We start from the raw sequence: 14,744 nt of genomic DNA on the forward strand, positions 1-14,744 counted from the left end.
TTCTCTTAATCTCATCTATTTGTTTTTTTAATTTATGTAGTATGGATGATGGAGGATGAGATTAAATGAGAATGAGATTGTGAATTGTGTGCTGTGGAGGATGAATGTGCATATGAATTGTTTGAACTTTGATTGAAATTTATTAGGGTTTCGGTATGCATAGGGTTTTGACTTGATGGAAATTTTTTAGCGTTTCGGTATTTTCTACTTGTGTTCTATCTATATGTGTAATATTTTCATGCATAAATATATATAAAATTGTGTGCTATTATGAGTATGTGTTCCCTTCTTCTTCCCTTTGATTCTCTTCTCCCTCTGATCTTGAATCCTGATGACATGCTGAGAAACGACCTCATTTTTCCCAAAACTTTTCTCACTATTAAATATCGAGTTATCAACATTAATGCAGTTCTGCAATGTGTATATTTATAATGATGAAATGCATTTTCTATAAACTGACATATCAAAAGAATAAATTATTTATGGTATCTAAATAATTAAACATTTCCAACTAGATGCAAGTTAACAGACTGACCGAAGGATTTCTGTCTTTTCTTAGAAGCAAAGCAGCATATTCGAACTGCTTTGCTTAAAAAATTGTGCCAACATTTCTTGACTAAATTCATATAATTGTTTAACCAAAAAAGTAAAGATGAGACAACATAAATCTTTCTGTAATAGGCCGAGTACGTTTAACATACGAGAGAAGCTACAGGCAGGTCGAGTGGGTATCCCATTTTTACACCTGCCAATGATGCGCTGCCACGTAAGAGGTTCAGAAAACTACATTCTACACCTGCATGCATGATAAACAAATTTCACTACATCTTCCCCCACCCCCACCCCGACTCCTACTATCCCCCTACACCTCATCGCCTGCACTCCCCCCCAACCCTTGCTCTCTCTCTCTCTCTCTCTCTCTAAAATATGATTTCTCTCCAAGCATATACTCGGTTCCCTTTCTCCCTCCCTCTCCACCAATTGTTGCCCCCCTCGCTGAGAAATCTGTGGCCATCGGTGAGGGTACTAACTCAGCTTGGAGAGCTTCTGCATTTCTGACAATTGCTTGCTCTGCTCTCCACCAATTCTGGCTGTCGGTGTTGTGGTTGCTGCTGGTGCCTTGGCTTTCCATTTGAGCGCCAACTACTCAGAGACGAGACGCTTTTGAGGTTTTATTCTTTTTGTACTCTGATTTTGTTGCCTTTTAATCTCTATTTGGGTGCTGAGAGAAAAAGGTGGACGATTTCTGTTTGGCTACTGAGAAAATGTAAAATTTTCTTGTGCTACTACGACTACCTTTGTTGTAGTTGTATTTGTTGTTTTCCCTTTTCTACGATTGGCATTTAGTCTCACTCATAGAAATAAAATTATGTAGGATTTGATTCACACTTGTTATTTGAGTTCTAAAATCTGTACATCCCATGATCAATCTGTGATGTGGATTTTTGGCTTGCAAAATTATATACATATGTAATGACCTTTTGAAGTAACTCCGTTGAAAATTATTGCAGTTTTTTATTGCAATCCTGCAAGCAATATTTCACTAATTGCTTTTGGTTGAATCTTACTCATAGTTTTCTACTAACAATATGCCTCAGAATAAATTCTATTAAAATGTTTCACTTCTTGTTGCAGGGGTGTTGGGGAGAGAAAGAAATGAAGAGGGGGAGAGGAAACCGACGCTGAGAGAGGAGAAACGAGGAAGAAGTGAGAGAAAAGAGAAATGATTTTTTCTTTTTTATCATGCATGCGGGTGTAGAATGGAGTTTTCTCTATCTTTTACATGGCAACGCATCATTGGCGGGTGTAAAAATTGGGGAGGCACGGGCACCCGTCCGGCTTGAGTTTTTTCCTTAACATAATTAAGCATTGGAAAAGTTAGTCTAATAAGACGAGTTGAGTTGATGGCACCGTATTAATATCCAGATGGTAATATCTACATTATCTTACAAACCATAATGCTATTACTATATTAAATTTAATAGGAGGGTAGGGCTCTGTTTTTGGATAATTACCGAGTCTGGTACTTGAAGGTTCCAAAGGAGTAGAGGCACCTTGACAATACACCTTTGAGATTTATTTAATTAATCTAATGAGAGAGAGAGAGCTAGGCCCCACCTATAATGCTCATTTTCCCCTTATGTTCACATGAAATTCATCAGAATATTTATTTTATAATCAATCCTTATTTAAAATTAAATTTTAACATGGGAAGTGAATACAATTTTAACATGTTTGTGAATGTTCATTTGCAATGCGTGTTTGTGAAAGTTTGTAATGCATGTTTGTGAATGTTTGTAATGCATGTTTGTGATTGTTCAATTGTAATGCATGGACTTGGTTAGATGTTCATTATTTGGCATGTTTACTATAATTTCAAATTTCTTATCATTGTTGAGTTCATGGAATATCTGGCAAATTCTAGTGCCAGTTCCCCTACCCAGGATACCCCTACCTCTATCTCTGCCCCGCCCTCAAGCCTACCAAGAAACCCGCTTCTATAATTTAGTCTCACATCACCAAACTGAAGGGTGATGATCCCAATAACCTCCAAGTAAAGTGTAACCACTGTGGTAAAATTTATGCATGCCACTATAGGAAACATGGTACCTCACAGTTAAAGGTGCACTTAGAAGAACAATGTAAAAAAAAATTCAATATTAAGATCATTACAAGAAAAGAGCCAATTTAGACTAAAGATTGGACTTAAAAAAAAGCAGATGGGAGTAGTGGGAATGCAACATTGAGGGGGTATACTAAATATGATCCCGATGAGTGTAGGAGACACCTAGCTCGTATAGTCATTATGGACGAGCTACCTTTTCAAGTTGTTGATGAGAAATGGTTCCAAGCATATTCTCACTACTTAGAACCAATGTTTAATCTTCCTTCTCGCCACACGGTGGCAAATGATGTAAAAAAAAATTATTGGTCTGAAAAAGAGAAGTTGATGGGTTAATTGGCGGGTCAATTTGTTTGCCTCACCACGGATACTTGGACATCAGTCCAAAATTATAATTATATGTCTTTGATTGTGTATTTTGTTGATTGTGATTGGACATTGCACAAGAAAATTATAAAATTTTGTTAAATCAACGATCACAAGTGTGAGACAAGGAGGCCGCAATAAATAAGTGGAGGGTTGAAACGAGTTGTTACAATCACAGTTGATAATTCCTCGTATAATGATATCGCATTGAGACATCTTAAGACCAATCTTAGAGAGATAAATAAGACAATCATGGGTGGTGAGTGTTTGCATGTTAAATGTGCGACATATATTCTGAATTTTATTGTCACTAATGGTTTGAGAGATCTTCATGACTCGACTGCTTGGGTTAGTACTGTTGTAAGATGGGTGAGATATTCTCCTTCTAGATTGGAGAAATTCAAGGTTGCTGCGAGGTCAGCTGACCTAACATCCAAGAAGAGCCTTTGTACTAATATGCCTATACGATGAAACTCAACATTTTTTATATTAAAGGCGGCCCAAGAATATAAGTTTTCATTTGCATTATTGGGCGATGAAGACATCCATGTAAAATATTTTGATGATCATAAGGGATTGGGGAAGCCTACGGATGATGATTGGGAAGTTGTATTTATTTTCGTAGATTTTTTTAGACTTTTCTACGAGGTTACTATGACGCTATCTGGAACTTCGTACCCTACATCCCATCACTTCTGTTAGCAAATATGTAAGGTAAAAGAAAAATTAGATTAAATGGTTGCAGGTGGTCACATTAGCTTGTGGGAGATGACATTGATTATGAGGACGAAGTATGAAAAGTATTGGAGAGATTTCACTAGAGCTAATATTTTGTTATATGTAACTGTTGTTGTTGACCATAGGTTTAAGGTGGATATCATTGGTACATGGATTAAGATTGCGTACGGGCAAGCATGGACGGAGCATATCGCAGTAAGGGTTAGGAAAATTTATAGTAGATTATTTGATGAGTTTACCATTTTGCGGGATAATATTGTGGCAGCTACACTTATCCCCCCCCCACCCCCCGCCCCACCAGTTCCAGAAGCCAGGGTTGAGAAAAGACGTAGATTGTACTGGGGTGAGAGGTTGGAGTATAATCCCTTAGTCTAGAGTTCTACAGAGACTTGACAGTAGAGCTTCAACCATTTGTACGAGACTTTGATATATTATGTTGGCGGAAGGTGAATGTCGTGAAGTATCCCGTCCTTAGAGAGATAGCTCGTCGTATTTTGGCTATCCCTATTAGCACTGTAGCCTCAGAGTTAGCTTTTAGCACTAGAGGGCACGTATTGGATTCATTCCAAAATTCATTAGCTCATACTACTGTGGATGCTTTGATTTGCACGTAGAATTGGATCACGGGGACTCCAATTCATGTTCTGAATGTTCTTGACTATGAGGAGAGTGGTGATCAGCTTGGATCTGATAATCGTGGGACTTGAATTTCATTTTCTTATTTTAATTTATTCATTTTCATTTAATCGGTATTAATTTCAAATTTAATTGTGTATAGTGATACATGAGATGACGTTTACGGCTATCTCCGCTGCGGTATGATTTTATGTATATTGGACCCACCATTGCCAATTTGCCGTAGTTTGCACAATTTGTCCCTTAATTTTTTTTTTGCATTTATAATTTTATATAATATTTTAGTATCTAATTATTTTGTTTGTATGTTTTTTAGCTTTTATATCCTCAATATACATATTCCGAATACATATGCCCAATCCTAATCCTAAGAACTCAATGATCTATGCCCATCTTCATCCCAATGACCCAATCTCATATTGATTAGTACTTTTAATATTTTGTATTTTAAATTTTTGTTCCATGTTTATAACTTTATAATTATAATTTCTTTTATTTTTAACTTATTAATATTGCAGGTTTTATGATCTCGATTCTCACAATCTCACAGCAATCGACACAACTCAGTGAACTCATTGCCACTCCAAATTAATCAAATTTGAAATGTTATGATTTTGTTAATTTATAATTAATTATAATGTTGCTAAAATAGTTAATAGTATAATTTATAATATTTACTATTTTTAGATGAGTTTGTAATATTGTAATAGTTTATTTGTTCTCTTAATTTATATAATTGTAATAGCTTAGTATCTTAGTGATGATTATTAGTTAATACTCAATAATATTAGTTGAAACTTAGTATATAATTAATAGTTTCTATTTATTTAATTTATTTATTGTTTTTAGTTTTTAAATATATTTATTTTTATAGTTAAATTTTGAGTCTAAAATAGCCTAAAAATAAGTTTAAATGTATTTTTATGTTATTTTAAGTCTAGATAATTGAACTGTGTCAAAGGCTCAGTGGAAAGTAAACGGATGGAGTATTCTGGGCCCCACATGGACGGAGCGGATTGCAGAAAAAAAATTAAGTAGTGCTACAGCCCCCGCTGGGAGCTCCCGCTGGGGGTATAGTGTATTTTACATGTGTTTTTTTAAGTTATTTTTTAAATAGATTTTTTAATATTTTTAAATATTTTAAAAAAATAAAATAAATTTAGAATATCATTAAAAAACACTTCCTTAGTCAGAAAGTAAATAAAAAATCATTAAAAAAAATATTTTTTTATAATTTTTTATTTTACTTCATGATAAAAAAATATTTTTTAATAATATTATGATTTTTTTTATTTTTTTAAAATATTTAAAATTATTAAAAACAATTATATAAAAAATAATTAAAGAAAAAAAACACTGAATCTCAACGGGAGATCCAGTATTTTCCAAAAAAATTCGGGCGGGGAGATATAAAAGAATTTTTTTAGTTTAGTAAAAAATAAAAAATAAAAATAAAAATATGAGCGGCGTAAGGAAGATGAGATGGGTCGTTAGTTAATAAAATTTAATTCAGTTCAGATCCGTACTAAGTTACGAACCCCACCCGGAAACTCTTTCCATCTCTATCGTGCGTTTTTGCTTTTTTTCTGATTTGTGCCGTTTAAACCTTTTGCTTTGAAGGGATCCAGATTCCGGACAGCATATCCAACGTCATTCCGAATCTCGAAGCACTGTTAAAACCTCACATTTCTTCTTCTCTAACCTCTGTCTATCTCTGCCACTTCGAATCCAAAAACCCAACAATGTTTCTTCCATTCCTTGTCTTCTTTCTCTGGTTTGTTTCCTCTCTGCCTTTGTCTCTCCAATCAGAAACAGCCCTCCTAGCACCCATTTTCAAAGATCTTTCTACACGCCAATACACCGTCCAAATTTACCTCAAAAACCCTCTCCAACCCACGAAATTACTCCTCGACCTCGGCGCCTCCTTCTCCTGGCTCGACTGCTACCAAAACTACAGCTCTACTGCTTACCACCACATCCCCTGCAATGCCTCTCTCTGCGCTTCCCTCTCCTCCCTCGCCTGCTCCAACTGCTACGACTCGCCCGGCCCCGCCTGCGGCAACGACACCTGCGCTCTCTTCCCGGAGAACCCCATCACGCGTAAGGCCACCATCGCCAATGCCATCGTTGACACGCTCGCCTTGCCCACCACCGACGGGTCGACTCAGGGCCCACTAGGTCTCATCCCGGAGTACATTTTCTCCTGCTCCACAACCTTCCTTCTCCAAGGCCTCGCCAATGGGGTCACCGGCTTGGCCGCTCTCGGCGGGTCCGACTACTCGCTCCCAGTGCAGGTTAGCAGCGCTTTCTCTTCCCCTCGCTATTTCGCGCTGTGCTTGTCGGGTTCGAGCTCGGATCCGGGCGTGGTCTTTCTGGGTACCAGTGGGCCATACTATCTGAATTCCACAACCGACCTCTCGAAATCGCTTATTTACACTCCGCTAATCTTAAACCCGATCGGAAGCACCGTGATAACTTACGACCACAAACCGTCGGATGAGTATTTCGTAGGTTTGACGGCTATTAAAGTCAATGGGAAGCCGGTTCAGCTCAACGCCTCGCTCCTGACCGTCGATGAGAACGGTACCGGAGGAACCAAGATCAGCACCGTCCACCCGTACACGCTATTGGAGACATCTATATACAAAGCATTTACGGCGCTGTTCGTGAGCGAAGCCTCTGCACTGAACCTCACCGCTGTAACAAGTGGAGTGAAGCCATTCGATGTGTGCTACACGGTGAACGACGTGATAAGTACGCGCGTGGGACCGGGCGTGCCGACAGTTGATATGGTGATGCAAAACGACGACGTGTTCTGGAGGGTTTTCGGATCGAATTCAATGGTGAGGATGGGAGGGGAGGAAGGGGAGGTGTGGTGTTTGGGATTTGTGGACGGGGGAGCCAATGCGAGGACATCGATAGTGATTGGTGGGCATCAGATGGAGGATAATCTTCTTCAGTTTGATCTTCAATCCAAGAGATTGGGATTTAGCTCCTCAATTTTGGTCCAAGGGACTTCCTGTGCCAACTTCAATTTTACTTCAAATAAAATTCTCGAATAATGTGTGGAGGAATTGACTTGTTTGTTGGCTAATGGAAATGAGACATGAAGAAATTAAACCAGTTATACTTTTCATTATATTGAGATATTATTCTATGGGAGGTTGATGATGTTCCCCAGATCAAGCATATAATCAGTCATGGCAGGCATTAGAATCAAAGTTTTGAATTTCGTTCCCGTCATCCTTCCGGTTGAAGTATTGAAACAAAATATTTTAATACTTATACGTTTCGGTATACCGTTTTAAGATAAATAAATTATATATAATAACTATTCCAAAATAAAACTAATACAAATCTAAAAATTGTACTTATCTGATAAACTTAATAATATTTCTCAATAGTCAATACAAGTCTTAAACACACATTTATATACTCCTACATAATGATAAAAAAAAAAAAAATGGATCAAGTCAAGAACCATCAATAGCAAGTTTACTTAAAAAAGGAAATTCGTTGGAATATGAGATGATCTAATCATTTAAGTCTAAAGTAGCCAAGATAGCCAAGCTCCCACAATGGCTTGGAGAGCATGCAGCAAGAGTCTCATTTACCATGGATGCACATCCCAAACATTTTGAATCACTTTTCTAAATTTTCTTGCCCTTTACTAATAAAATATATTGAACCAATCGAAAGCCAGGGCTTAATCTCACACTCACACACACATATATAAAAGAAGAAATGCTCAAACCAAAAAATCTTCAAACATTTAGAAGTCTGCAACGTGCATGCCCAATTAGTTCCCATTATTTCCATATATTGTAAAATCTACAAAGGTCATGTCTGATTGAGAATGTATCAACATATATTGTAAAATTATATATATTGCAATTTCAGAGAATATTTTATAAAAATATTATATATAATTGTGGGAGAAATTCCAGTCTTATGATTTAGTCAAAAGCAGATCTCTTATATATATGCACATTAATCTCAAATTCTCAATACACAGAACAAAAAGGGTGTAGATCTACAACTAATAATCTAATACCTGGAGTGACATTAAAGGGGATCTACAAGTTACAACAGAGGAACGGCAGATTGGCAGAGGCAGCCAAGACACAAGTTGTGGCGGTGGAATGGCGTCGTCACATAGATGACGCAGCAATAAGAGTTGTGACGTTGTAGAGGCCGAGACTCATGAATCCAAGATTCATGACGGGATGACGTCGTCGCTACAGACCAAGACTCATGATTCACGACGGTGTAACTGGTGACACGATGGAGCTGCAACGTTGTGGAGGTGGCGTCGTCGAAGTGTGGAGATCGGTGAAGGGTTTTTCACTTTCTGAGACTGAGAGCCTGAGATGAATTCGTACGTGAAGAGGGATAAATCAGAAAAGAAATAGGGAAAATAAGAAAAATTAGCTAAATTATGGATATGCCATGGGATTCAACATAATTACAAAAAAACCATTGTATGTTCAATTTCGGACCGAAATAGTCAATCCAGTCTAAATGGACTGAAACGAGCTAAAACTACCAAAATTAAACCCAGTACGAAATATATAGCCACACCGTTCTGGAACGGAAAATTCCAATCGTTCCTGTCGAAACGGAACGATTTTCAAAACTTTGATTAGAATCATTTACGCTTTTTTTTTAATTTATAAATATAATGTCATCTAATATTATTTACTAGATTATAGATTTTCTTCCAAACAAATTAGTCCTAAGAAAAAAGAGTACCAAGTTAGCCCTAACATAAGACATTATAAATTACTTCTATTTCTCTTGATTGGCTGCCAGCTTGTCCTACAAATACTAGGATGTTACAAAAATAGTCCAAATCCAAAATGATAGTGTTTGGAAATGTACCTCACAGATACCATGCAGCAATAATCTATGAAAAGGATCTTGAACTCGTAGTGTAAGAACTTCCTCGTCTCCCGTGTCCTTGATGAAGGCTCGTATGCTCTCCTACAAAGAAAATTAAAATTTACTTATCAGTAACAACAAAAGACATTGGTTAATTGGCAAGGGATTTATGTGCCAGAAATAGCTCTAGTAAAGGAAGGGGGACCATTGAGTAATGCTACATACCACACTACTATCCCACTTTATAAATGCGGTGCTTCTCATCACTCTTGGATCATCTCTTATATTTAAAAATAAATATATTTATAAATTTGGGCAAGCTCAGTGGGTCTCTGGCTTTGTTGTTGCTGTGATATTTTGACTTTGCTATTGCTGTGATATTTGGCTTCCATTGGTTAATTTATGATCTGTTGATTCCTCCTTTGTGTTGTTGGGTCTCTGATTCTTTTCACTCTATTGTAAATTGCTTTGTTTTTGAGTAATAGCTTTCTCGTTTCAACTTTTGGTGTTGATATGCATGGGCTGTCGTTAGGGTTGTATTTATAATGTAATGAGGCAGTGGTGATGGTTAGATTGCAAGTTGGGAGTGTAAAATCAGTAGGATTTTGAATGGGGCTTGATCGCTATAGCAAGATAACCCGGATGACCATCTTTATTGTGAAAGTTTCACAAAGGCAACCGGGATGTGCAGTCATTCGAGCTTGTGCTCATTTCCTATGCCTGAAATTGAACCATTCTGAGTCCCCATGTTCTTAAGTTATAATACTTGGTTGTGGTAGTTGAGTTTGTTAATTGCTAAGAACAAATGGGAATATGTGGCAGCCTCTTATGATTGAGGGATATACTGGTATTTTGTAAAATAGTCGCAAACAAGCTATTCATGCCCTTGTATATGATCACACCTAATGTACTTATGACGTTGACAAATACCATCACGGGTAGATGTTGATCTTCCATCTTTGTTGAAAACTATCTCCAACTCATTTTCAAAGTCTAATTGAAAAATGAATTTGTGAAAGAAGGAAAGAGTTATATAAAGAGCAAAGTGAAGAATGAGGCTGGAATGAAAATTCTCTTATGCCTTGTTTGGACATTGAGATGAGATGAAAAATCTGTGAATAGCAGTGAAATGGTTTAAGTTAAGATTTTTCATGAGGTTTTGGGAAATGAGGGAGAAAGAGTTAAATAAAAATATTACAGAGTTAAAGTATTGTTAAAATATCATTACGAAATGCATTTGTAAGAGGCAGACAAGTTTTGAACTCATTTCTTATAGCCAATGAATGTCTGAATAGCAGATTAAAATCTGGCGTTACAAGGATCCTATGTAAGCTGGATATGAAGAAGGCCTACGATCACATAAACTGAGACTTCTTACTTTACTTACTAGGGAGGTGCAGATTTGGGGAGACATCGTGTTTGTGGATCAGATGGTACATTTCAACGATGAGATTTTCAATTTTGATAAATGGCAGTCCAATTGGTTTCTTTAGCAGTTCTCGAGGCCTAAGACAAGGGGATCCGTTGTCCCCACTCCTCTTTGTCGTTATTATGGAGGCACTTAGCAGGATGATATCGGCTTTGGTTAGGAATGACTTTGTGGATGGCTTCTCGGTTGGTGATCCCAATATGAGTCTTATTAACATTTCTCACTTATTGTTTGCATATGTCACATTAGTATTTTGTGAGGCAGACCAAAACCAGCTATGGGCACTGAAGGCACTTATATTCTGTTTTGAAGCAGTGTCTGGTTTGAGAGTGAACTTTGATAAATCAAAGTTAGTGCCAGTCGGAAGGGTTAACAACATTCTGCAATTGGCCAATGCTTGGATGTAAGGTTTCCTCTCTTCCCATGGATTACCTTGGACTTCCATCTTGGGTTGCCTCAAGGCCTAAAACAATCTGAGATACAGTGATCGAGAAGATAGAATGAAGATTGGCAAGGTGGAAGAGGTTGTACTTGTCGAAAGGTGACCAGATTACCTTAATAAAGAGTACTCTTTCTAATTTTCCAACATATGTTTTGTCTCTATTCCCTATTCCAGGTAGCGTGGCGGCCTAGATTGAAAACTTTCATCGTGATTTCTTATGGAGTAGTGTAGGGGATGAATGCAAATTCCACCTAGTCAGTTGGATAAGGTATGCACTCCAATCTTCTCTGGTGTGTTGGGAATTAGAAATGTGAGAATTTTCAATCGGGTCTAATTTGGGAAATGGTTATGGAGATATAATATGAAATCGGACCCCCTATGGAAGTCGGTGGTTGATTGTAACTATGGAAGTCGGGGGAGGGGGGGGGTGTGGTGTACTAGAGATATGCGAGAGGCTTATGGAGTGGGAGTTTGGAAGCACATTAGACAAGGGTGGGGGGTTTTTACTCGCCATACTAAACTTGTACTGGGAGCAGGATCTAGAATAAAATTTTAGAGTGACATATGGTGTGAAAATAATGCCTTAATGACTCCTTTCCTTTAGTTTTTTGGGTTGCAGGTGACCAAGAAGCTTCAATGGCATATATCATGGTGGTTTCGGGGGATCAAGTCCAATGGAACATCACTTTCAATAGGGTGGCACAAGAATGAGAAGTTAGTAGCTTCGAGGACTTTTATAGCCTATTGTACTCCACAAAACCGAATAGACAACGGGCTGACACGTTGTGGTGGGTACTTATAGGTAAGGGTATATTCTCGGTTCGATCATTCTACAAGTCCCTCACACACTCATCGAATAATCAGTTTCCATAGAGAAGGATTTGGCGAAATAGTGTGTCTCCCAAAACGGCATTCTTTACTTGGACAACTTCCCTGGGTAAGATTTTGACAACATATAATCAGAGAAAGCGCATGATGACTATACTAGATTGTTGTTACATGTGTAAGAAATCTGACAAGATTGTAGATCATCTCTTACTACATTGCGAGATTGCTAGTGTTGTGGAATGAAGTGTTTGGCTGAGTAGAGGTAGATTGAGTTATGCCTGCCATAGTGGTTGACTTTTTGGCCAGCAGGACACATCCTGGAGGTATTTCACAAATCAAAGCCATGAAAAAGATGGTATCTATCTGTATTATGTGGTGCTTGTCCCAGGAGCATAACTACTGGACATTTGAAGATAAGGAGCGGTCAATAGAGAAACTTAGATCTTTCTTTTTTAGAACTTTACTCCTATGGGCCATAGTTGTAAACTTTAATGACCTAGATTTTCATGATTTTCTTGTTTCTATTGCTGCCACCTAGATAGGTCTTATTATCTCTTGTATATCTTCCTGTGTACTTGGGGCTATGCCTATCATCAATATAGTCGTTTACTTATAAAAAAAAATATTGTTAGAATATCATTTTTGTTTTGAGATTTGAAAAAGTTGAATTGTTTTATGTGTTTTGTTTGAAAGTTTGAGAAATTTGTAATGATTATATAAAAAAGTTAAAAATTTGAAATTGAAAGTGTTTGTATTTGAGTGATGTTTGGATATTGAGATGAGATGAGAATCTCAACATCCGAACGATGCCTTAATCTCAAATGATACTTAGGTTACTCTGGATGTTAATAAAAGAGCAAGTGCTCTTATTTATACACCAAAATATTATTGTTTGAAAATATGACCATTAGGAAAATGATAAAAATTATTGCTATTAGGAGAATGATAAAAATTATTTCCCCCTCTGCCATGACGAAGTTTGGGATCAGTGCCAACCTGACCTAAACTTACCATTTCCTATGATGTCAATGGGCGGGAGTAGGTTCAATCACAAACTGTCTGAATAACCTACCTCCCCACAAAGGATGATAGGTGAGCAAGAGACTCGACCTCATCATTCAGGAGAGTGGGACCAGCCCCCTGGCGGCCTGAAAAACTTACCTCGACCCTTATCGCGGTGAAGGAGCAAACCAACCACATCGTTGTCCAAATTACCTCCCCTGCAGGATACCAAAGGGATAGGTATAATGCCTAAGGCTGCTTTATCCTTCCCGCAGAGGAGTGCGAGTCAGTTCTCAGCTACTTGAAGGGAAAGACTTACCTTCCTCATAAGCGTCGACAGGCGGGAGCGGGTCCAGTAGCAGACTGCCCGAACAACCTACCTCCCCGTGGACCAAAGGGACGGGTCAAGCTAGAGGCCGCCTTGTCTCCCCACAACGAAGAGCGAGACCATCCCCACGGCTACCTGAATAACTTACCCTGAGCTCCGCTACAACAGCGCCAGCCTGACCCAAAGCTTACCCTTCCTTGAGGTGTCAATGGGCGGGAACGGGTCCAGTAGTAGACTGCCCGAACAACCTATCTTCCGGGGGGACAAAAGGATGGGTTGAGCCAAAAGCCGCCTTGTCCTTCCCTCGAAGGAGAGTGGGTCTAGCCCCGAGGTTGCCAAAATACTTAACCGGACCTCCATCTCAACGAAGGAGTGGACTAGTCACATCGTTGCCTGAATTACCTCCTTTGGGGGCAAAAAGGCGGTTTGGTTCGAAGCATTCCGACCACTCCCTGATGGAGTGCGACTAGTCCTCAGCTACTCGAAGACGAAAACTTACATTCCTCGTAAGCATCAACAGGCAGGAGTAGGTCTAGATATAGACTACTCGAACAACCTACCTCCTCGTGGACCAAGGAAACGGGACTAGTCAAAGGCTGCCTTGTCTTCCTGTGACGGAGAGCGAGATCAGCCCCACGCCTACTCGAATAACTTACCCTGACCTCCACTACAACGAAGTGTGGGATCAATGCCAACCTAACCCAAACTTACCCTTCCTTACGGTGTCAACGGGCAGGAACGAGTCCAGTAACAAATTTTCAGAACAACCTACCTCCCGCGGGGAACAAAATGAAGGGTTGAGCCAAAGACTGTCTTTTCCCTCTCGCGAAGGAGAGCGGGTCTACCCCCGAGGCTGTCCGAATACTTAACCTGACCCCCACCGCGGTGAAGGAGCGGACAAGCCACATCGCTATCCGAATTACCTCCTTTGAGGATAAAGAGGCGGTTTGGCGTGAGGCATTCAGAACCCTCCCCGATGGAGTGCAGGCCGAGTTCATTGACCACTTAAATACTGCACCAAAGAACGTAGACATAAAAAACATGGTAAAAAGCAACAAGCACATGGCAACGTAGGCAGAAAGGCCTAGGTTTGTGAAATCTAACTCCTGCAAAGCTAAGGATAAAGTTATGATGACATTCTTATCTTCCAATCAGAAATTAAACACACAATGTCAAAGGGCGGGAGTGGATCTAGTTCCAAACTATCCGGACAACTTACATCCTCGCAGACCAAAGAGACGGGTTGAGCCAGAGGCTGCCTTGTCTCCTAGTAGTGGAGAGCGGGACTAGCCCCACAGCTACCCGAATAACCTACCCCAACCCTCATTGTGGCAAAATGTGACCCGGTCTATTTATATTCAACCTACCACGCCTCTATGCCACGGTGCTACTCGAAAGGGCATAGAGGCGGGTTAGCAAAATGCTTCCCGACCTCTCCCTCGAGGAGACAACTGGAGTCTCCCAGGCGCAG

The 14,744-nt window shown here is 39.1% G+C and overlaps 1 protein-coding gene across 1 annotated transcript; it reads left to right on the top strand.

Annotated features, from left to right (window-relative positions):
- The first annotated feature begins 5,869 nt into the window (after window positions 1-5,869).
- LOC109010911 (probable aspartic proteinase GIP1) lies at window positions 5,870-7,564 on the top strand. Its single transcript, XM_018991872.2, has one exon. The coding sequence runs from the start codon at window positions 6,106-6,108 to the stop codon at window positions 7,423-7,425; it is 1,320 nt and encodes a 439-aa protein (XP_018847417.2). The 5' UTR covers window positions 5,870-6,105; the 3' UTR covers window positions 7,426-7,564.
- The last annotated feature ends 7,180 nt before the right edge of the window (window positions 7,565-14,744 follow it).

The sequence above is a fragment of the Juglans regia genome, chromosome 11 (genome assembly GCF_001411555.2).
Source record: "Juglans regia cultivar Chandler chromosome 11, Walnut 2.0, whole genome shotgun sequence".
Classification (NCBI taxonomy): domain Eukaryota; kingdom Viridiplantae; phylum Streptophyta; class Magnoliopsida; order Fagales; family Juglandaceae; genus Juglans; species Juglans regia.

What these genes read in the sequence shown, in the direction of transcription:
- LOC109010911 (XM_018991872.2), top strand. Translation starts at nt 6,106, where the DNA reads ATGTTTCTTCCATTCCTTGTCTTCTTTCTCTGGTTTGTTTCCTCTCTG.